At 38.0% G+C, this 24,677-nt stretch overlaps 1 protein-coding gene across 8 annotated transcripts in view; it reads left to right on the top strand.

Moving 5' to 3' along the window:
- The window catches only part of ATE1 (arginyltransferase 1), a gene marked incomplete at its 5' end in the record, with an annotated part of 160,830 nt that overhangs the window by 73,257 nt on the left and 62,896 nt on the right, over nt 1-24,677 (top strand). For all 8 annotated transcript variants that reach the window (XM_079715115.1, XM_079715112.1, XM_079715113.1 and 5 more), the window contains 2 exons: nt 2,164-2,345; nt 6,221-6,320. In XM_079715115.1, coding sequence (XP_079571241.1) covers nt 2,164-2,345; nt 6,221-6,320 — 282 coding nt within the window. The remainder of the gene's footprint in view (nt 1-2,163; nt 2,346-6,220; nt 6,321-24,677) is intronic.

Genomic DNA, 24,677 nt, shown 5'->3' with positions numbered 1-24,677 from the left:
GTTGTTCTTCAGTATTGTGTTGGTATTCTGGCTCTTTTTCCTTTCCATATAAACATTAGAATTAATTTGTCAATATTCACAAAATAAGTTGCTAGGATTTTGATTGAGATTGAATTAAATCTGGAGACCTACTTGGGAAGAGTGGACATCTCAATCAAAATGAACATAAAATATCTTCCATTTGTTTACATTTTGATTCCATTCGTCATAGTTTTGTAGGTTTTTTTGGCGTATGGATTCTGTATGTATTAATATTTTCTTAGATTTATACTTAGGTGTATAATTTTTTGGTGGTTTTGTAAATAGTATTGTGTTTTTAATTTCAAATTCCAGTCATTGCTAGTATATAGGGGAGCAATTGACTTGTATATCAACCTTTTACCCTATAACATTCTTGTAATTGCTTATTAGTTTCAATTTTTGTTGTTGATTCTTTGGAATTCTCTGCATAGCATGTCATGTCATTTGTGAACAAAGACAGTTTTATTTTTTTCCTTCCCAATCTGTATGTATTACTTCCTTTTCAGTAACTAGGATTTCCAGTATGATATTGAACAGGAGTAATGAGGGGATATCATTGCCTTGTTCCCAATTTTAGGGGGCGATTATCCAGTTTCTTACCATTAAGTCTGATGTCAGTTGTAGATTTTTTTTTTTTTTTTTTTTTTTTGTGCAACACGCGGGCCTCTCAGTGCTGTGGCCTCTCCCGTTGCGGAGCACAGGCTCTGGACGCGCAGGCTCAGCAGCCATGGCTCACGGGCCCAGCCGCTCCGCGGCATGTGGGATCCTCCCGGACCGGGGCACGAACCTGTGTCCCCTGCATCGGCAGGCGGACTCTCAACCACTGCGCCACCAGGGAAGCCCAGTTGTAGATTTTTTTGTATATGTTCTTTATAAAGTTGATGAAGTTTTCCTCTATTCCTAGTTTGCTGAGAGCTTTTAGTCATGAATGGGTATTGGATTTTGTCAGATGTGTTTTCTCTATCAATTGATATGATCATATGATTTTTCTTTTAGCCTCTTTTCATGGTTAGATTACATTAATTGCTTTTCTTTTTTTTTAATTACTTCTCTAATGTTGAACCAGTCTTGCATACCTGGAGTTAATCCTACTTTGTCCTGGTGTATAATTCTTTTTATACATTGTTGAATTTGATTTGGTAGTATCTTGGTGAGGATTTTTGCATCTATGTTCATGAGAGATTGTTCTGTAGATTTCCTGTCTTGTAATGTCTTTTTCTGGTTTTAGTATTAGCAAACCTGCTTTTTCATTTTCCTTTATTTCCACCTAGCTTTTTTTCCCGTACACACTCTCTGTGACTTTAAGTGTGTGAGCATGATACACAAGTTTTGTTGTATTTGTTCACTTAAATTTTTCATCTCTAACGTTCATTCAGTCTCTAGCAAAGCGTTTTTTATGGTGCTTCATAATTTTCATTATAAGGTTTTCTTTTAATAACAGTTTCATTTAAGTTCATGTTGAACTTTAAAATGAGAAATATCATTCAACTAACTATTTACAGAAAATGGTTATACTCTGAAATCTCTAGATATCTTTGGCAAAAATTTGTGGGATTTTCTTCTGTGGGATTATAGGTATATTAAAATAATGATAAGGAAATAACTTTTGCTTTCCTTTGGCTAATAGGGAGAAATGTCATAGCACTTACTTACACAGGAACTCTTACCTAGAAAAAATTATGAGCTCCTATGCCTTATGAGTGCAGGGGTGGCCACAGATCAGGCCTGGCTGGCAGCGTAGGGATAGTTCTCCTGTTCGCACTCAATCTTTGCCTTTATGTTCTCCATCTTTCTCTCATTTACCATTTCTTTCCCAACTTTGGTGTAGAACAGAAGAATAGAGTTTAACAGTATTTACTTATCCTGTAGATTTTATATTTCCTACGGCAAATTTTAAAACAAGTTGAAAAAAATCTTAAGTTGGTTTTTTCTCTATTCTTTTGTTCCTTCAGCATTTCTACACCTAAAAAGTTTTTCAGGGTATGACTCTTCTGAGAGCTGGAAGATGATGGCAACAAAGAGGAAACTTTAGGACTTAATTAACCTGAGTAAAATACAAGTAGAAGAGGTTAATTATTAAGATTTTTAATATAAAGAGAAAAATGACAAACTGTTCATGTTTGTGTGTCTACCTTTTCACAGGCAGAGAATACCCCTAATGGACCAGACTGTGGTTATGGTTCCTTTCACCAGCAGTATTGGCTTGATGGAAAGATCATTGCTGTGGGGGTGATTGACATCCTTCCATACTGTGTCTCATCTGTATATTTGTACTACGATCCTGATTATTCGTTTCTGTCTTTGGGTGTCTACTCTGCACTCCGGTAAGATTGCTTTTGACAATTGTAATGGTCATATACAACTTCAAATAATTCTTCATTTGATTATATTTTATTATAAACAGTAGAAATCCTGTTGGATAGTACATAATCATTTGTTGCTCTAGTAGTCTCTTATATATTGGTATTTAGAAATACCACTTTTAGAACTGAGGCCACAGTGTCTGATGGTAATTCCCTAGCTTTTTAAGGTATCCATCTGGTCTAATGTATGAGAAGTCACTGTGATGCTTTTGTTGTTTAGTTTATGCATTTATTTAAGCTCCCCTGTCAGAGCCACATAATGTTTTTTAAATGTTACATTACTTATATATTTTCTCTTGTCATTACTATTGTATATATATTTTTTTATAATTAATTAAAGGTTATGTGAATCTGGTGTAAACGAATTAAAGCAATGGCAGTCTGTTGGAAGAAATATACAGTTATATATAGTATATAGAACAGGACCAGAGAGTCCCTGACTGACCACTTGAGTCTATGACCTCATTGAAAGATGATTTCCTTTTTATGTCCATGGCTGCAAATATATGCAACACAGCACAGATGTTTTTAGGTGCATTATCCTAATAATGAAGAGAGTGGGGTCTTGTTTCATGAAAATATTTGTTTTTATTTTTATTGCTGCTTGTCTGCATATACATGTGATAGAGGAGGAAGGAGCGTTGAGAATTATTTTTCTGTTGTTTGGGAGCCTGAGTCTCTTTTTTCTCCCTCTTTATCACTTTTTTCTCTTTGCTTTTCCTATTCTTTGTCTCTGATGGTCACGTTTTTCACATCTTGGTAAAATATACTTTGAGATTATTTTATTTACCGGGTATGTGCTTTTCTCTGAATTATAAAAGTAGGAGAGTTGATTTTTTTTTAAATCACTAGTTGATTAAAAAAAATATATGGTCTATAATTGATATATCTGTGTTTTTCAGTGGCACACAATATTGATATTTTCAACGTGACCTATCTTAATGCCAAGTTACATAGCAAATTAAAAAATATACAATGTTTATGACTGATCCTTGTAATAATCTTTTCTTTTTCTTATGTATTTAATTACATTTTGTATAAACTAATTAAAAAACATCCATGATTCTTTGTAGTATCTTTTAACTCTTTGTGAAATTAGAACTGATAATTTAAAGCATTCACATTTTGTAACTTTAGAAGTGTGTATTTCAGAAAAGATACTTTTTCTTTGTATCAGAATCAGTCCGTACTTTGAAATTATTACCATTTTCTTCTTTTATTTATGTAGCTCTCACTTTACAATGTGTAGGCATGGATTTGTCTAGATTTCTCAGATAAATGTTAAGAATGATATTTATTCTTAGATAATAAATCCCAGCCTCTGTATGAAATATTTCATTTCTCAATAAACAAAGAGATATAGAAATCCCACTGCATTTGAGATAGCAAATAATTCCCAACAAAATTTGTTCCCGGCAATCTATTTGTTGCTTGGTATATCTCTTGAAAGTTCTGGAGCTGGAGAGCTTTGAGGAGGTAGTAGAGGAGCCTGAGAGCACGAAAGTTGGGGTCAGTGGAGAGTGAGGAGATTGCCACTGCATCTGTTTCCATGCTCTTGAGAATCTGAATTGCTGAGTTTATGGAAGAGGAAAGGCAGCCAGGAGACTGACATTATGAAGCAAAACTGGGGAGAGTAGGTTACAAGTTGCCAGTTCCATTACTGATTTTAATGTATTTCAGTGAAGCCTGTTAAATTTTTCCTCCATTTCTTCAGTTTCTTAAGCAATCGTACAGTCAATAAAGAGTTTTTATATTTTAATCTGTAATCAAGATTACAGATTACTAGATTTTTATGTAATCTAGTCTACAGATTTTAAAAATGTTTGAATTGGGGATCATGAGCATGGAATTTATTTCCTTTTTTTTTTTTTAGCAAGATGAATTTTAGAAATATAATTAATTTCTTAACAGATGTTTATTTGAGCACAGTCTGTGTGTCCTGGAACTATTTGTAGATGTGAATAAGACAGGGTTTCCAGCTTTGTCAAAGCAGACAGTAAATTAGAAAACTGACAACATAATTTTAGAGACTCTGTTGTGCTGTGACAAAAATGAAATTATGGTAGTAGGCATGAGGCCCTTTTTATATAGGGTGGTTAGGAAAGACCTCTCTGAAAAGCCAAGAAAGAAGAATAGGAGCCAGCTATGTAAAAATCTGAGGATAGACGTCCAGGTCAAAGGTAGCAAGTCCAAGTGCCCTGAGGTCGTTGGAATGAAGAGAAGGAAGGGAAGGCCTTATGGGCTAGGAAATGGGGTAGAACCTAGACAGTGCTGTGCAAGGATGGCAGCAAGGCAGGTGGTGTTGATGAGGGGACAAATGGAGAAGGGCTTATAGGTAGTGGTAAGGAGGTTGGATTTTATCTAAGTGTGATACCAACCCAGTGTGAGGGTGAAGGGTTTGGAGAGGTTACCTCGCCTGATTAATTTTGCAAAAGACTACTTAGACTGCTCTGTGAGGTTATGGAGGGGCCAGAGTGGAAACTGGAAATCTATCTGGGAGGCTGTTAGAGTCGTCCAAGGGAGGCCTAATGGTGGCTTGGACCAAAATACCTGAGGTGGAGGTGGTGAGAAATGGTCAGATTCACGGTATATTTTGGAGATAGAGCCAACTGGACTTGTTGATGGGTTGGACACAGGGGTGAGAGGAAGAGAACAATTAAGTGTGGATCATAGGCTTGGGGCCTGAACAGCTTGGTGGTGGAGTGGTGCTGCAGTTAACTGAGATGAGCAGGGCCGAGTAAAGGAGGGCCGTTGGGTATTGCAGTCCTCATCAGAGCTGGGTGGTCCTACATTGCTTGCCGTATCATTGCATTCTTCCTCAGTTTGAACCTTAAGAGTGGGTTAGTTCTGAGAATAATAGGATCTATTCTGTTTTAGCCTAATAATGTTCAGTCTGTTTGGATTTAGAAATACTTTTGTTGTAAAGATGAATTTTTAGGGTAACGACCCTTCAATGCTTTAAATTTGAACTTGCAAAATGCACAGACTGTTCCCTTAAAAAATAAATCTCTCCTTGGATTTCAAGCATCCATTGCTACTAAAAACAAAGAAAAAGAAAAGGAAATTAAAACCTTCAAGAAACAAACATAAAAACAAAACAATTTTTCTCATACTTTAGAAATGTACCGAAGCTTTGCTTAAAGTTCTCGAACACAAGCGGTCATTCAGTTGGACAAGTAGGATGAAATTCTGTGCCCAGATTTATCCGGATACAAATTAAAACCACGTCGAACATAGGCATTGCTGACAGCTTCTTTTTTCAATTAATCCTTGCCTGTGCCAACAAATAGAGAAAAGGCAGTGAGATAGCATGGTTTTTTCCCCCCTCTTTAGTTTTAGAGAAAATAAATATTAAAGTAGTATCTGGACATAGAGAGTAATATGTCATATATAGTTGAAAGTGTTTGCATGTAAATGGTCATAGTAGTATTCTTCCTGAAATTTGTTGGGTTTTGAGCTTTCTAAAATTTGTTGTACTGTTTTTAACCTGATAAATCCAGTCTTTGAGAACTCCAGGTGGTAATGAATAATAAGGAATTGTATTAAATAGATCTTTGTACTTTTATGCTCTTTGAATTTTAGATACACTGCTATGCCCAATAAAGAGTAAAACCAGAACTTCGGTGCATTTGCTAAAATAATATGCTTTTCTTTGGTGTCTCTTTAGTAAAAGTCATCTTAAAGTGTTTTTAAAATTGTTTTTCTTTCAACACTTGGATTTTTATTTTGATAGCTTAATGTCAGATTTTATCAAATATGTGTTACCAAATTGTACAGTACTTTGAATTTTGGAACTAAATTTAACTGTACCTTGATCTTTATTCTTCTTTTGGCAGAGAAATTACTTTTACTAGGCAGCTTCATGAGAAAACACCTCAACTCAGCTATTACTATATGGGTTTCTACATTCATTCATGTCCCAAGATGAAATATAAGGTAAAGTTGATTTTCACACATGTTTGCTATAGATTCAAGTTATGAAAATTAGTGCTTTCGTAGTTTCTCATCACATTAGTTTAACATGCTTGTATATTTTTATGTAAATCATGAATTATTTTTAAATGTGTCTTAAACTTTTCATAGAATCTAGCTTCTTCATTGCCTAAAACAGTGCCTGACAAAATAGGCACTTAATATTTGTTTAATATAGGTTAATCTGTAGGAATTCACTGACTATATCCCAGCTATTCTAGAACTTCAGTAGGGCCCTGCTTCCTTGGGGCAGTACAGTAGTACCCATTAAGAAATCTACCTTCCTGAGGTGCATCCTCACCCTCTCCCCCCTCCAGTCCTTCTCCCTCCATTCAGTTATAGCTTTGTTTCCTTTGGACACAGTCACACTCCAGAAAAACTGGAACTCGGTGTAAGTAGTAAGATATTTTCCATAGCACAATATTTGCAAATGTTTGTAAGGTTTTCATTATGGGAAAATGAATCTTTAATATGATTTTTGTCTCAGAGCACAGAATTTGGAGTTTTGAAAGGGTTTGAATGGGTTAATTAAGGAAATCTGTTTGCTGCCTCAGAAATGAAGCTTTCTGTAATGGGAACTACAGTCTCCACTGTTCTTACTTTGTAATTCATTTTATTATTGTCAGATTTAAGTATATTTCAGAATTTCCCTTTTAACAAAAGGTCTTACCATTTATGACTCTCTCTATTATTATTTTATTGTATTTTTTTTATTATTGAAGTATAATTGACCTGCAACACTGTATTGGTTTTGGGTGTACAATATGGTGATTCGACATTTCTGTACATTACAAAATGATCACAACAAGAAGTCTAGTAATTATGTGTAACCATATAAAGCTATTACAATATTATTATTATTTTAATTTCCAGGCCTAATTTTATTTTTTAAATTTTTAATTAATTAATTTATTTATTTTTGTCTGCCTCACGTGGCACGTGGGATCTTAGTTCCCCGACCAGGAATCGAACCTGCGCCCCCTGCAGTGGAAGCGCAGAGTGTTAACCACTGGACCACCAGGGAAGTCCCATAGTATTATTGAATATATTCCCAATGCTGTGCATTTCATCCCCATAACTCATTTATTTTGTAACTGGAAATTTGTGCCTCTTAATCTCCCTCACCTATTTCACTCATTCCCCACCCACTCCCCTCCGGCACCACCAGTTTGTTCTCTGCATCTATGAGTCTGTTTTTTTAAAATTTTTTATGTTTGTTCATTTGTTTTGTTTTTTAGATTCCACTTATAAATGAAATCATATGGTATTTGTCTCTCTGTGTCTGACTTATTTCACTTATCATAATACCCTCTAGATCCGTCTATGTTGTCACAAATGGCAAGATTTAATTCTTTTTTTTTTTTGCGGTACGCGGGCCTCTCACTGTTGTGGCCTCTCCCGTTGAGGAGCACAGGCTCCAGACGCGCAGGCTCAGCGGCCATGGCTCACGGGCCCAGCCGCTCTGCGGCACATGGGATCTTCCCGGACCGGGGCACGAACCCGTGTCCCCTGCATCAGCAGGCGGACTCTCAACCACTGCACCACCAGGGCAGCCCTGATCCTTTTTTATGGCTGAGTAATATTCCATTGTGTATGTCACACAATACACACCTGTCTTCTTTATCCATTCATCTATTGATGGGCACTTAGGTTGCTTTCACATCTTGGCTATTGTACATAATGCTGCAGTGAACATAGGGGGTGCGTGTCTCTTTTTGAATTGGTGTTTTTCTTTGGAAAAATACTTAGAAGTGGAATTGCTAGATTGTATGGTGGTTCTATTTTCAGTTTTTTGAGGAACCTCCATAGTGTTTTCCATAGTGGCTATACCAATTTACATTTCCACCAGTAGTGCATGAGGGTTCCCTTTTCTCTACATCCTTGTGAACACTTGTTATTTGTTGTCTTTTTGATAATAGCCATTCTGACAGGTGTGAGGTGATATCTCCTTGTAATTTTGATTTACATTTCCCCGATGATTAGTGATGTTGAGCAGCTTTTCATATGCCTGTTAACCATCTGTATGTCTTCTTTGGAAAAATGTCTGTTCAGGTCCTCTGCCCATTTTTTAATTGGGTTGTTTGTTTTTTTTGATGTTAAATTTTATGACTCTCTTTAATGAAACTCTTTGATGTTTTCCAAGTATTAGTAGCCCACTATAAAAGCTCTGGAAAGTATAGAGCAGTATAGAGGAACAGACTACATACATCCTGCCTACCATAATAACAGTAACCAAATACCTCTGATCTACTCAGAGCACTGCTTTAAGCTCTGAAGATGTGAAAAGATTTAAACATGAATCTTCTTAAAACTTGTAACATAGGTGAAGATTGGGGGTATTTTACGTAAAATCAGGTCAATACAGTGGTCTGGTAAGTGGCCTAGGAGGCAGTGGGGTTTGCTGCATAGGGTATGGAAGAGGAAAGGGTTTAATTAAAAGGGAAGAGAGGCCTCAAAAAAGAGTAGGTATGACAGGGAAGCACATTTCATGGAGAAGGAGCATTTAAATAAGAATGAATAGGTGACAGTGCCATGCGTATTCATATAAAAGAGGAGGAGGAGGGCAGTCACCCTTCAATTAGTCGGTCTTCTTTGTAGCTGTAGCCGTGTTATGTGTTTTGTGGCCCTATCTGCTGTTTACAAGGTACATAACAATGTAAATATAATAAATATTATTCACTTTATATATAAAGTATATTAATGGTATTTCAAGGAATAACTTAGAAGCAAAATAAGATCATAAACTGGTAATTTTAATTTGTGGTTCTATGTAGTGCTCTTAGCATGGTAAGAGACCCAAATGTTAGGTTATTAGAAATAGTACCTAATAATGTTTGCTGGCAGTTTCCAGTGTTGTAATATTCTTTGTAGGCTAAAGTTCTTCGTAAATACAGGCACACCTCAGAGATATTGCAGGTTTAGTTCCAGACCACCACAATAAAGCGAATATTGCAATAAAGCAAGTCACATGAATTTTTTGATTTCCCAGTACACATAAAAGTTATACTTACACTGTACTGTAGTCTGTTAAGCATACAATAGCATTATGTCTAAAAATACAGTGTACATACCTTAATTAAAAATATTTTATTGGGCTCCCCTGGTGGCGGAGTGGTTGAGAGTCCGCCTGCCGATGCAGGGGACACGGGTTTGTGCCCCGGTCAGGGAGGATGCCACATGCCGCGGAGCGGCTGGGCCTATGAGCCATGGCCGCTGAGCCTGCGCGTCCAGAGCCTGTGCTCCGCAACGGGAGAGGCCACAAAAGTGAGAGGCCCGCGTACCACAAAAAATATATATATATATATTTTATTGTGAAAAAATTCTAACCATCATCTGAGCCTTCATCAAGTTGTAATCTTTTCACTGGTGGAAATAGCAAAATGTGACACAGAGACACAAAGTGAGCAAATGCTGTTGGAAAACAGTGCTGATGGACTTGCTTTTGACTCGGGGTTGCCACAAACATTCAATTATAAAAAACGCAACATCTGCAAAAAGCAGTAAAGCAAAGTACAATAAAACGGGGTATGCCTGTATTACTTAAAATGATATTTCTTATTAAACAGTCTTTAATTACTCATACTAATGAGTAAAGAATATGAAGAATATTGGAAGTATTTTAGGAATAACTTATGTTTTCAGGAATCCTACTTTCTCATTTCCAAATCCCCCAAATTTAATATCTGTTGGGAATTTGGAAACACTATTAAAACCTGTAAAACTAGGTTGCAGCCCAGAGTGGAAAAGGTAGGTGGAGGGGAATACTCACTAATCGTTTAAACAAAACTTTAAAAATTTCCCAATATATTATATCATAGTCACATTATATCTTCTTGGGAAAGACAGTTCTGAAAATCTGTACTATATTTAGTGACTTTGTAATATTCGTGAGATAAGAATGATAAAATATTTGAATATTAAATTAATTTTGTAAAGCCAGCATTTTCCTGGCGTGGTGGTTTGAATACTTCTGGGTCTTCAAGAACATGTTGTTCTTAATTTTTGTATTGTTAGTTTAAGAAAATTGTTTTCATTACATCATGATTGAAGATATGTCATTTTAGGTAACTGAAGAGTAAAGATATTTTCATTTCAATTAAGGATATTTTATTATATTGTGAGCAAATGAGAACGCTCAGTTTTGGGGGAATAACACAACTGCTTTTAAACATGGGAATTTTCAACTGGAAAATGTGCCGTTTGGAATTATAAGATGGATATTGGTCCAAGTGTGAATGTTTCTCATTTCAAGTTGAAGGGCTAGAGCTAGAGACCAATAAAAGATAGCTCACAGAAAGTGAATTGTACACTATTAAAATTTTTCTCATTTTCAAGATTGAATGGGTAAATTTAGCATATAAGTACAATAAAATAGCTAAAATTATATCTTCTTTCTTAGTGCATAACTAAGTGTTTCAAGCATTAGTAATGATATATTTTTGCCATATTGTAAAATATACAATGGAAAAATCTACAAAAGAGTATTTTTATCTGATATTAAAGAAAGAAAGAATATATTTTAAACTAGGAATATTTTTAATAACTAAGAAAGAACAGTCTCTTAGGTACCTGGTATGCACTAGACACTGGGAATACGGTTGTAAGCAGGATAGATATGGGCTCTGCCCTAATGGAGGTTACATCCGAGGGGGTACATGATTGTAATCCAGTGCATAAAGTGGCACCAAGTGACTGTACCTGTAACTAGGACAGTGTTTCATTTGGGTTTTCTGGTGTAGATTTAGACATATTAAGTTATAACCTTCACTATATAGTAAAGTTTTTTTTAACATCTTTATTGGAGTATAATTGCTTTACGATGGTGTGTTAGTTTCTGCTGTATAACAGAGTGAATCAGTTATACGTATACATATATCCCCATATCTCCTCCCTCTTGCGTCTCCCTCCCACCCTCCCTATCCCACCCCTCTAGGTGGTCACAAAGCACTGAGCTTATCTCCCTGTACTATGCGACTGCTTCCCACTAGCTATCTATTTTGCATTTGGTAGTGTATATATGTCCATGCCACTCTCTCACTTTGTCACAGCTTACCCTTCCCCCTCCCCATGTCCTCAAGTCCATTCTCTGCGTCTGCATCTTTATTCCTGTCCAGCCCCTGGGTTCTTCAGAACCATTTTTTTTTTTTTAGATTCCATATATATGTGTTAGCATACGGTATTTGTTTTTCTCTTTCTAACTTAACTTCACTCTGTATGACAGTCTCTAGGTCCTTCCACCTCACTACAAATAACTCAATTTCATTTCTTTTTATGGCTGAGTAATATTCCATTGTATATATGTGCCACACCTTCTTTATCCATTCATCTGTCGATGGACACTTAGTTTTTCTTCCATGTCCTGGCTATTGTAAATAGAGCTGCAATGAACATTGTGGTACGTGACTCTTCATAATGATCAAAGGATCAATCCAAGAAGAAGATATAGCAGTTGTGAATATTTATGCACCCAACATAGGAGCACCTCAATACATAAGGCAAATGTTAACAGCCATAAAAGGGGAAATCGACAGTAACACAATCATAGTAGGGGACTTTAACACCCCATTTTCACCAATGGACAGATCATCCAAAATGAAAATAAATAAGGAAACACAGCTTTAAATGATACATTAAACAAGATAGACTTAATTGATGTTTATAGGACATTCCATCCAAAAACAACAGAACACACTTTCTTCTCAAGTGCTCAAGGAACATTCTCCAGGATAGATCATATCTTGGGTCACAAATCAAGCCTTGGTAAATTTAAGAAAATTGAAATCTTATCAAGTATCTTTTCCGACCACAACGCTATGAGACTAGATATCAATTACAGGAAAAAAACTGTAAAAAATACAAGCAATACACTACTAAATAACCAAGAGATCACTGAAGAAATGAAAGAGGAAATCAAAAAATACCTAGAAACAAATGACTATGAAAACATGATGACCCAAAACCTATGGGATGCAGCAAAAGCAGTTCTAAGAGGGAAGTTTATAGCAATATAGTCCTACCTCAAGGAACAAGAAATATCTCAAATAAACAACCTAACCTTACACCTAAAGCAATTAGAGGAAGAACCAAAAAACCCCAAAGTTAGCAGAAGAAAAGAAATCATAAACACCATATAATGCATTTATAATGTAGAGTAAGTTAATTAACAGGTTTGAAATATACAAACTCTTATTGAGTAATGAACTGTCATGAAGACATGTTGAAATGAAGAGTCTATGTGTAGGAAGGACCATCATTTGATAGATGATTCCCAGAGCTTTCCATCATTAATTCCTCTTACCCTGTACTCTGTGTGTGCTGCTCTGTCCATCAGAGGTATATTCTGTTTCCCTCAACATGGATTGGACTGGCCTTGTGACTTGCGCTGACTAATAAGATACTGTAAAAGTATGTCTGAGACTTCAGACAGGCCCAAGCCTTAAGAGGGCAGACAGCTTTTGCTTCCTTTGTCTTTGAAGCCAGTCATCATGTAAAAGGTTGACTACCCTGCTGGCATGAGAGGCCACTTGGGAGGCCTCAGGCCATCTTGGATGTTTCAGCCCCAGCCAGGCAACAAGCTGAAAGCAGCTGTATGATTGAGCCTAAGAGAGATGGGCAGAAGAACCACCTAGCTGAGCTGTAGCCAACCCACAGAATCATGAGGAATAATTAATTGTTGTTTTTTTAAGCCTCTAAGTTTTGGGGTGGTTTGTTAACTCACCAACAGATGACTGAAACACATGCTGTAGGATGGAAATCACTAGATACAGTTGTAGATTTCCACGTAGATGGAAATCATTCTGTGTTGAGCTGTGCAGACTCATTTCCTGAATTGAGCTGAGCTGATCTGTGAAGTTGCTGACAGCTCAGTGTGAGAGAGTTTCGGCAAAGTTACTTACCTTGCATGTGTGGTCATACCTAAAGATGTGCCCACTTGGCTTACGAGAATTCATCTTTATACAGCATTTTATTTAATACCCAGACTTGGGCCTATGAGGCATTTGTTAACGTAATGACACATTTTGATTTTGCTTGTCTTGCTAATGTTGAGCACTGCAAGATGAAAATCACCATGTGGTCATTTTCATAGTTTCTTAGATGGCATGTGTTTTCAGTAGAGCCTCCTAGCGGTTTGCTAGGTAATAGCAGTTATATTCTTGTGCATCATATTCCCTAAAATGCATTTTTACTGAATTATTTTGGTTTTACTGTTCTGTGTGTGTGTGTGTTTTAAATAAAGGTTGATTTATATAAACAGTACAGTCAGCTAGGTTTTCTCTGTGGCCATAGTCTTAGATTAAAGCAAAGGGTAGTCACAGAGGAATTTAATGAGCTAGAAAACAGAGTCATTATGAAAAGAAGTTGTCTTGACTTGTTGTGTTGTCATTGCTCACTTTAACTGTTAACCATAATTGTGACCATTTTAATGGGACTTGGTACTGTTTGGCCTAAATCAGTACGAATTCGTGGACTCAGGAACTGGCTGAAATGAATGGAAATTATATTTTCAACTTGGGAGAGTTTCTCCTTGGAGAAGCCCTCCTGCTGAAGCGGGAGCAGGTAGTATGGTTTTCTGGCTGACGTCCTCAGCGGATGCTTGTCCTCTTGGTCTGCTCCTCTCACAGTTCCAAGGTGGTTGCTGGCCTTCAGGCGTCACAAGCCATCAGCAGTAGCTAGAATCAGAAAAGTATAATATTGTCTCCTGTGTCTCTGTTTTAAAAAATACTACTTTTAATTGTGATAAAATGTACGTGACAGAATTTATCTTAACCATTTTTAAGTGCACAGTTCAGAAGTGTTAATTAAGTACATTCACGTTGCTGTGCAGCCATCACCACCGTGCATCTCCAGAGCTCCGTTCATCTTGCAGAACTGAAGCTCTGACCCCGTTGAGCAATACTTCCCCATTCCCCTCTCCCCCCAGCCCCTGGCAACCACCATCGTACTTTCTGTCTCTCTGAATTTGACTGCTCTAGGGACCTCATATAAGTGGAATGGTATGGTGTCTTTCTTTTGGTGACTGGCTTATTTCACTTAGCATAATGTCCTCAAGGTTCATCAATGTAGTAGCAGGTGTCAGAATTTCATTCCTTTTTAAGGCTGAATAATACTTGGTTGTGTGTCTATGCCACATTTTGTTTATGCATTCATCCATTGATGGACACTTGAGTTGCTTCCACCTTTTGGCTGTTGTGACTAATGCTTCTGTGAATATGGCTGTACAGATATCTGCTCAAGGCTCTGCTTTCAGTTCTTTTGTGTATATACCCAGAAGTAGACTTGCTGGATCATACGGTAATATTTGTGTAATTTTTTGAGGAACCACCATAGTGTTTTTCGTAACAGCTGTACCATTACATTCGCCAAATCTTGTTATTTTCTGTTTTTTTGTTCATTTGTTTTGACAGTAGCTATCCTAATGTGTGTGAGGTGATTGCTGTCTTTTTTTTGAGATCAGGAAAAACCTTACCAGGAAGCCTCCTAGCCTTGTTCACTCATTTCATTGTCAGAGTTGTGCCTCTTTTCCGTGCCTGAGTCAGTGGCTAGCAAGGGGAGTGGAGCTAGGGCAGCTGTGATTGGGGATGGGGTGGAGGCGCTTCCGGGGCACATGACGCTGCAGAGGGCGAAAACCTGGACAGGTCTGTTTTTTAAAATTCTGCTTAAAAACCAGTATTTTTAAAAACCGAGCTGTTGGTTTATATTTATTTATTTTATATATAGTTTATATACATGTTATGTATCAATAGTTTGTATATATATGTATCATTATTATATATACATAAAAATTCAGCTATGGCTTTATGTATATTTAGTTTTCTAAAGCTTTTTAAAAAATGAATTTTCCTGTGCTTTCAAAATGTTTAATATTTGCATGTAAAGCTTAGTTTATATCTCTATTTTGACACTTTCTCATACATTTCAAAACTGTTCAGTTTCCTTTCAAAGTGAAAATTGGAGTATATAGAAATGGGGTTAGGAATAATTTTTAAAATTTCTTCTTCGTGTTGTCTCTCAGACTGGTGCTGTAAGGCCATTCTGTGATCTGAAGGAGGTGTTTTGACTGAGCTCTTTATCCAGACTTGTATGCAGGCCAAAGTAAACAGTGATCCAGGCAGTCTGCTTTGGTATCATGACATGGCCAGACATCAGATAGCTGAAACATCAGAAAGGGTTTAGAAATGTCAGAAAAGGAACAAAAGGCTAATTCATCTGTGATTAATCATTCTTAAACTCAATGCCTCAGCTTGATTGTGGTCAAACCGCCCCTCTGGAATTCTGCAGGAGTTTCCCTGAAAGAAGGTAGTTGGCATTACTGTTACAAAAGCACCTCCCCCCAAAAATTGGGGTTTACAGAGCTGCATCTGCAAAATCCTGTGCTATTGAAATCCCTGGGCTCCCAAGCTTTTCAAAGTTTCCTGACTAGACAAATTAGCCAATGTTATTTTACTACAGTCTTGCAACCCAGGGTGTTGCTTTTGGGTACATGTGGTAGTGACTTTGCTACTGCTGGTTTGAAAGAAATACAGATAATCTCATCAGTTACCCACAGTACAGAACAAAACACTCGAGTTTTTGATTCAGCATCTATTTTTCTTGATGTTAAAATAAGTGACCAGTGAATTAGACATGGTCAGTAGAAAAAATTGCCACAGAATAATTGTAGTAAGGGATTTTTGATGCCTCCTGCAGGCAGTGGGAGGTAAAAGAATAACATGCTCATCACATATTCTTGTTCTTAAAATTGTCACATGTGGAATTTTGCCACATCAGAGTCAAAAGTGGGTCATGTGTTCTAAGCTTCTCATTACAGATGAGAAAATTAAAGCTCAATAGGGTTCTTGCCCAGAGTTTGCATTAACTCACATTTTAATTTTAGCAACATGAAGGAGAGTTTGAAAAATTGAAATTCATATAAATGGCATTGTTTATCAGATTTATGATGAGGTATATATAACTTTTTATATTGGAGAAACCTAAAATACTTGCACATTAAGTAAAAGTAAATGTTTACTGGGGAATAAGAGCATATTTAATCAATCCCTTATTTTTCCCATTCTTCTCCTCATGTATGTTTCCACAATGAAATGGAAGGCTTGGTATAGAATGTGATTCCTAACCTTTGAAAAACCTCAATCATCTTTGGAGCTTTTGAAAAACACTCAGATCCAAGCTCTGCCCTGACCTACTGAAGATGAAAGCTTGCTGTCCTCCTTTACACAGCCCCGTTTGCTGACTGCCAGGCATTGTTTTATGTACCTTTGAACTGCCCTTTCTCCCCGCCTGAGCCCCTCCCATCTGAAAGGGCTCTCACTCATCCCTGCGTGTACATGTCCAGACCCAGCGTGTGCAGCGCTCTGCAGTGCACCGTTCTCGGTGTCTCCTCCCACTTCGGCCCCCGCCCATTGCACTCCCCCTGTACGGAAGCTGGAGCTGGCCTCCCCAGTTCTGTGAACTCTGGTCCTTTCTAAGTGCTTCATCTGTAGCTCCCCTTGCGCTCTGTTGTCGTAGCTGTGCTGATCAGTCATCGCTGATGGAAGGGCCACTCTGTACAAAACATCACGCTAGGTGCCGGGGCAGGAGGAAGATGATCACACGTGGTCCCTGCTTGTCAGTTCCTTGAGCAACCGTGTCTTACCTGTCACTGTCCCCAGGGCCCGGCAAATTCATTGGCACATAGAAGGTGCTCAGTGAGTTTATTGATGCGCATGACATGTGGAAGGCAGGCATCCATCTTCATGGTTAAAGCCGGGAAGGGGAGGAAAGTAAGTGAAAACTGTGCAGGGAGCTGGCCTTCTGTGCAGGCCGCTCTCATTGAGACACTGGGCTTAGGGAAAATTTAAGAGTCCCATTTCAGTAGTACAGTTTATATTTTCCGTGAATTTCCTCTCTGTAGTTGTTTCTTTTTTTAAGTAAACTTCTTATCAAAGTGTGATGTATATACAGAAAAATGTACCGTTCTTAAGCGTACAGCTTGACAGATGGTCACAAGGTGACTACACCTGGGCAGCCAGCACCCAGATCAAGCAGCAGAACACTCCAGCCCTCACAGCCCTCTTTCATGCTGCCTTGATTGTTATCCCACACCCACAGATGTCCATGAAAGACTAATCATGCCTGTTTTAACCCTTCATAAAATGGAATCACTTAGTGTATTTTTATCTTGTGACTGACTGGTTTCACTCAGCAGTACATCTGTAAGATTTACCCGCACGCTTCTGTGTACATGGATGGTTCATTTTCATTGCCTGTCTGCCCATTCTCCTGTGGATGGACTGTTTCTAGGTTTTGGCTAGTATAAGTGTGACTGTGAGCATTTCGTACGTGTCTTTTGGTGAACATATGTGTGCATTTCTGAGTCGTGTATAGACCTAGGTGTGGAATTACCAGATTATATGTTGTGGGAATATTAGGTTTACTTCATACTGCCCAACATTTTTTTAAGTGATTATACTAATTTACACTGCCACTAGCAGCAGACCTCCTGATAGGTGTCTAGCAAGGATGGTGCGTTGTGGGTTTAATTTGCATTTTGCTGTTGACTGACCATGTTGAGCACCTTGTCATTTGTCTGTTGGCCAAGTGTAAAGTGTCTGTTCCGGTCTTTTGCCCATTTATCTCCTGGGCTGTCTGTGTCTGTTATTTGTAGAAGTTCTTTATATATTGTGGGTAAAATTCTGTGTTGCATAAATATTTTATAAATATCTTCTTCCACTCACTGCTTACCTTTTCTTTCTCTTAACGATATCCTTTGATAAGCAGAAGTTTCTAATTTTCATGAAGTCCAGTTTATCTTTATTGCTTTTGTGCCTTGTTCAAGGAAAATCTGCCCACCCATGGCCATGGAAATGTTTTCTTATATTTTCTTCTGAGAATTTTATACTACCTTTCACAATTCAGTAATCTATCTGAAATAGATTTTGGGGTATGGTTGAGCTAGAGGTTAAGAATGAATTTTTTTTCCCCAGCTGTATAATTACTTTCAGTTTCTTAAAGGTACTTCCCTGCATATACTAGTTTAATAAATATGTCAATTAAATGATTTCTGTGTCATTATATTTGTGTTACGGCAAAATGTCCCAGCTTCCCCTTTTTCAGACTTAGCATTGATTCCATTAAATGAACAAATTCCTCACTTAACTTGAGAATTACATTGGTCAGTCTGTTCTACTGGGAATGCTTGATTTAAGTACTGAATGATGTGCAGATAAATCACTTGCTCTTGTACGTTTCTTCCAAATAACTTCAAAAAATAAAAGCTGTGGAGAACCTCTTTAATTTAAACAAGATGATATGTTTTGTGGAAATTCAGTTAAGAGAATGATTAAAACATAATGAAGAGCTCTTTATTAGCAGTTGTAATATCACATATTTAGCATTTGCTGATCACATTCCATTTTGTCGTTTGCCTTTGTTATTGTTTATGGTGTGTATATTTATGTAATCATACAGAAGTTTTAATTTTTTATGTAGCCCAAATTATTAACCCTTTTCTGCTATGGCTCCTGGCTTCTGTATCATGCTCTAAAAATTATATCTTCCCTTTATTCCTTTTCACCTTGCAAGATTCATCTCAGGTTTGCTTCCACTCTGAAAGCCTGCCTGACCCTCCTATGTATATGTTTCCATTGCAGCTTACACGTTGATATCTGACATTTCTGCACTCTCTTTTCCTGTCTGTCTCTTTAGAATCTAAGCTTCTTGAAAGATGGAGTTTGAGCTCATTTATTACTTATTGTAGCAGCAATCCCTAATTTATAGTAAATGTTCAATAAATCTTTGAATGGCTGGATGGAGATATAAGAATAATGAATAATTTGATTATTGGTTAGAGGGAAAGTGCATATCTATGCCAAATAAAATGGTATCATTTGGCATTTCTACAGGATAGATCTTTTTATATTTTTGGCAATATTAATCAAATATAAGTTATTAAAATGTTTACTTTTAGAGTAATGAGAAATTTGTTATATTTGAATTGTCAGATGAACAGTGAAGATACTCTTGCATTTGCTTTTTTCTTCAAATTGAAAAAGCATTGCAAATAATTTAGAACATTTGTAATTCTGAAATGATAGTGCTATGTAAATGTGGTTTATATTTGAATTAAAGGTTTATTTTTAAATAGGTTGATTTAGAAATATATCTAGTTGAATAAAGTTAATTATCTGTAAAATCCTTGAAATAGCAGAATACAGTATAAATAATATTTTTCTAGGGAGTATAATTATAAATTTTGATAATTGTGTAATGTAAATGTATAACCTAAATACTATTTTAATTAACATTAATTTGTTTCATGACCTAAAATTGCCTGTGGTGGGGCAGTGAAGGGGCTTCTCACGCTGAGTTCCTGTTCCCACTTATCCTAAAGTAGTGGTTCTCTATCAGGGACAATTTTGCCCCTATCACCACCCCATCCCATTTCTGGAGTCCCTTTTGATCATCACAACTGCGGCAGTGGGGAGGGGTTTGTATGTTACTGGCATCTAGTCTGTAGAGGCCAGGGATGCTGCTAAACATTCTGTAATACACAGTCCCCAGCAACAAAGAATTCTCTGGCTCAAAATGTCAGTAGTGCTAATGCTTGAGAAACCTTGTTTTAAAGGGTTACCTGCTTGCCATTGACATCTGTAGGGCTTTACAGTTGCTGAGTTACCGCAGGTAATTTGACGACTGTTGTCAAAAAGGAACTGCCAGAAAGATTAATTTGGGGCTCACCATAACAATCTTGAAATAAACTATCCTGTATGACACACCAGAGAGAAGTTTCTCATGTCTAATTCATGACCCTGTGCAGCCATAAACTTATTGATGACCCCAGGACTGTCTTAAATTTTCTTTGGGGGCTTATGTGTGGCCTTCATGTCAGCTTAAAGGTAGTTTAATGTTTTTCTACAATGAGATATATCTAGCAAATTTGAGGTCTCTTAGAAGGAGCAGCAGAAACAACAAATAAGGTTAAAATTTCCAAACTGTGATGCTTTGTTTTTTTAGTTCTGATGTGCATGATAGGGTCTGTCTTTAGTATTATAAAGGATTCTGTTTTCCTTGCTTTGTAGAAATAGAAAGAAACTTGGCAGCTCATAATAACCAAGTGAATTGAATTACTCTTAGCAGCGAAATTCAGTTCATCTTTCTTAGTACAAAGAGCACAGTGTTGGCGTATACATTTTAGGATGGGCAGTCATAGTCCTTTCGGCTTTGCTGGCACAGGGATGTTCGGCACATCCCTTGCTCATGTGCTGCCGCCTAGCATGGTTGGAACTAAGCTGTTTTAGAGAAGCACATGCACGTGTGTTTATTGTTCTTCTTGCCTAGTATTCTACCTTGATGTCGTTATGAGAATGAAACCAGTTCTCACCCTTCCCCCACTCTAGGACTCCCCATCACAGCTCAGGTCTTCTTTCCTTCTTAAATTTATACATGTTCTCTTGGTTCTTATATCTTCATTCTGTAAAAACAGGCAACTGTAAGATTTTTATGCTTGACACTTTCTCTCAGAAGCCTTATTGTCTAAGTTTGTGACGTTAGCTACAGGAAAGCAACCTTGAGGAGCATGATTATCTTGGATATACAGCAGAAAGGTGACAGTGACAACACCGAGAAGCAGAGGAAGCCCAGTGTCCACTGCTAGAGGACCTTCCCCGTCATCACCTCCCTCTCTTCCAGCCTGTGTTCAGCCTCAACCAATAGAATTGTTCAAGGATGATTTACATTGTGTGAGAATTGTTTTGCTAGGAAATCTGTAGCTTCTCACGTGGTTCTCTTAGATCCACCTTTCTTTGCTTGGTCTTCAGGGGTTCCCTTTCCTTCCTGATTCCTCACAGTCTGCCTTTAGACATACCTTTGCCCCCCATTTTTTCTGTTATGTTTGTCCTATGCAGAGAAGTTCATTGCAGTCAGATGTCTGCCATGCCCATACTTTTATGAGGGAAAGTGCTGTTCCTATAGTCTCTGCTAAAGGAAATGCAGCCTTCGAGTTTAGGTCACCATGCTTAGTTCCATGTGACCTCCCCCCATCTTAATTGCCATGAATTGAACTAGGCATGGGTGCCTGACCCAAAGGTGGTCAATCTAGGGTAGATTAGTATTAAGGCTTGACATAAAAGCTGTGCCCACCGCATGGTGGATGACCAAACCATTCAGATCCTGTCTTTTAAGGAAGTTTGGGTTAACACTCTAGGGAGGATCAGCAGTTAGTGGGGGCAGTCGTACAGAGGCACCTGGAGAACAGTTACACAAGCTCAGAGTTGGATTAGGGCTTCATAAACACAGGCCCATGAAGTTTGAATTGTAGGCAAACTTTTGTACACATGGACATTTATCTTGAGAATAGAGTTCATGGATTTCTTTCATCTGGTTTCCAGAGGGGTCTGAGAATCAAAAGATAGCAAGGTGAGAGAGCGGTGAGATGGTAGGGGGAGCAGGAGCAGAGACAGCAAATAGCAGATGAAAATACAGATTGGGGTCTCCTGCTGCTGAGGGTGCATAGATAACCTCTTGTTAGACCTACTTGCCAGCTCTTAAGTTATAATCTGTTATCCATGAGGCCTTCCTCTAGCCTGGCTTTCCTCCTTTCCTTGGATAGCCTGGAATTCTCTGGAGCCTGACCCTATGTGGGTAATATTTCTGCCCTCATTTTCTTTCTTTTCTTTCTTTCTTTCTTTTTAATTAATTAATTTATTTATTTATTTTTGGCTGTGTTGGGTCTTCGTTGCTGCACGCGGGCTTTCCTCTAGCTGCGGCGAGCGGAGGCTACTCTTCGTTGCGGTCTGTGGGCTTCTCACTGCGGTGGCTTTTCTTGTTACGGAGCATGGGCTCTAGGCGTGTGGGCCTTAGTAGTTGTGGCTTGTGGGCTGTAGAGCGCAGGCTCAGTAGTTGTGGAGCACGGGCTTAGTTGCTCTGCGGCATGTGGGATCTTCCCGGACCAGGGCTGGAACCCGTGTCCCCTGCCTTGGCAGGCAAATTCGTAGTTCCTGTGCCACATGGAAGTCCCTTAATTTTCTTCTATGATTTTTTTTATACAGCAGGTTCTTACTAGTTATCCATTTTATACACATCAGTGTATACATGTCAATCCCAATCTCCCAATTCATGTCCCCCACCCCCGCTTTCCCCCATTGGTGTCCATACGTTTATTCTCTACATCTGTGTCTCATTTCTGCCCTGCAAACCAGTTCATCTGTAACATTTTTCTAGGTTTCACATATATACGTTAATATACGGTATTTGTTTTTCTCTTTCTAACTTACTTCACTCTGTATGACAGCCTCTGGATCCATCCATGTCTCTACAGACGACCCAATTTCGTTCCTTTTTATGGCTGAGTAATATTCCACTGTATATATGTACCACATCTTCTTTAGCCATTCATCTGTTGATGGGCATTTAGGTTGCTTCCATGACCTGGCTATTGTAAATAGTGCTGCTATGAACATTGGGGGGGGGGTGTCTTTTTGAATTATGGTTTTCTCTGGGTATATGCCCAGTAGTGGGATTGCTGGGTCATATGGTAATTCTATTTTTAGTTTTTTAAGGAACCTCTGTAGTGGCTGTGTCAATCTATATTCCCACCAACAGTGCAAGAGGGGTTCCCTTTTCTCCATACCCTCTCCAGCATTTGTTGTTTGTAGATTGTCTCATGATGCCCATTCTGACCGCTGGGAGGTGATAACTCACTGTAGTTTTGATTTACATTTCTCTAATAATTAGTGATGTTGAGCAGCGTCTCATGTGCTTCTTGGCCATCTGTTTTTCTTCTTTGGAGAAATGTCTGTTTAGGTCTTCTGCGCATTTTTTGATTGGGTTGTTTTTCTTTTTTTTAACATTGAGCTGCATGAGCTGTTTATATATTTTGGAAATTAATCCTTTGCCCGTTGATTCGTTTGCAAATATTTTCTCCCATTCTGAGGGTTGTCTTTTCGTCTTGTTTATAGTTTCCTTTGCTGTGCAAAAAGCTTTTAAGTTTCATTAGGTCCCATTTATTTATTTTTGTTTTTATTTCCATTATTCTAGGAAGTGGGTCCAAAAAAAGATCTTGCTGTGATTTATGTCAGAGTGTTCTTCCTCTAAGAGTTTTATAGTGTCTGGTCTTACATTTAGGTCTGTAATCCATTTTGAGTTTATTTTTGTGTATGGTGTTAGGGAGTGTTCTAATTTCATTCTTTTACACGTAGCTGTCCAGTTTTCCCAGCACCACTTACTGAAGAGACTGTCTTTTCTCCACTGTATATCCTTGCCTCCTTTGTCATAGATTAGTTGACCATAGGTGTGTGGGTTTATCTCTGGGCTTTCTATCCTGTTCCATTGCTCTGTATTTCTGTTTTAGTGTCAGTACCATATTGTCTTGATTACTGTTGCTTTGTAGTATACTCTGAAATCAGGGAGTCTGATTCCTCCAGCTCCATTTTTTTTCCCTCAAGATTGCTTTGGGTATTTGGGGTCTTTTGTGTCTCCATACACATTTTAAGATTTTTTGTTCCAGTTCTGTAAAAAATGCCATTGGTAATTTTATAGGGATTGCATTGAATCTGCAGATTGCTTTGGGTAATATAGTCATTTTCACAGTATTGATTTGTCCAATCCAAGAACATGGTATATCTCTCCATCTGTTTGTGTCATCATTGATTTCCTTCATCAGTGTCTTATAGTTTTCTGAGTATAGGTCTTTTACCTCCTTAGGTAGGTTTATTGCTAGGTATTTTATTCTTTTCATTGCAGTGGTGAATGGGCTTGTTTCCTTAATTTCTCTTTCTGATCTTTCATTGTTAGTGTACAGGAATGCAAGAGATTTCTGTGCATTAATTTTGTATCCTGCAACTTTACCAAATTCATTGATTAGCTCTAGAAGTTTATTTATTTTATTTTTTTTAACTTACTTTTGGCTGCATTGGGTCTTCGTTGCTGTGCGCGGGCTTTCTCTAGTTGCGGCGAGTGGGGACTGCTCTTCGATGCGGTACACGGGCTTCTCATTGCAGTGGCTTCTCTTGTTGCAGAGCACGGGCTGTAGGCGCGCAGGCTCGGTAGTTGTGGCTTGCGGGCTGTAGAGCGCAGGGTCAGTAGTTGTGGTGCACAGGCTTAGTTGCTCCATGGAATGTGGGATCTTCCCGCACCTGGGCTCAAACCTGTGTCCCCTGCATGGGCAGGCAGATTCTTAACCAGTGGACCACCAGGGAAGTCCCTCTAGTAGTTTTCTGGTGGCATCTTTAGGATTATCTGTGTATAGTATTATGTCATCTGCAAACAGTGACAGTTTTACTTCTTTTCCAACTTGTATTCCTTTTATTTCTTTTTCTTCTCTGATTGCCATGGTTAGGACTTCCA

This window comes from Hyperoodon ampullatus, assembly GCF_949752795.1.
Source record: "Hyperoodon ampullatus genome assembly, chromosome: 1".
NCBI lineage: Eukaryota > Metazoa > Chordata > Mammalia > Artiodactyla > Ziphiidae > Hyperoodon > Hyperoodon ampullatus.
The sequence above is the reverse complement of the archived record's forward strand: the minus strand, read 5'-3'. Positions and strand labels throughout refer to the sequence as shown.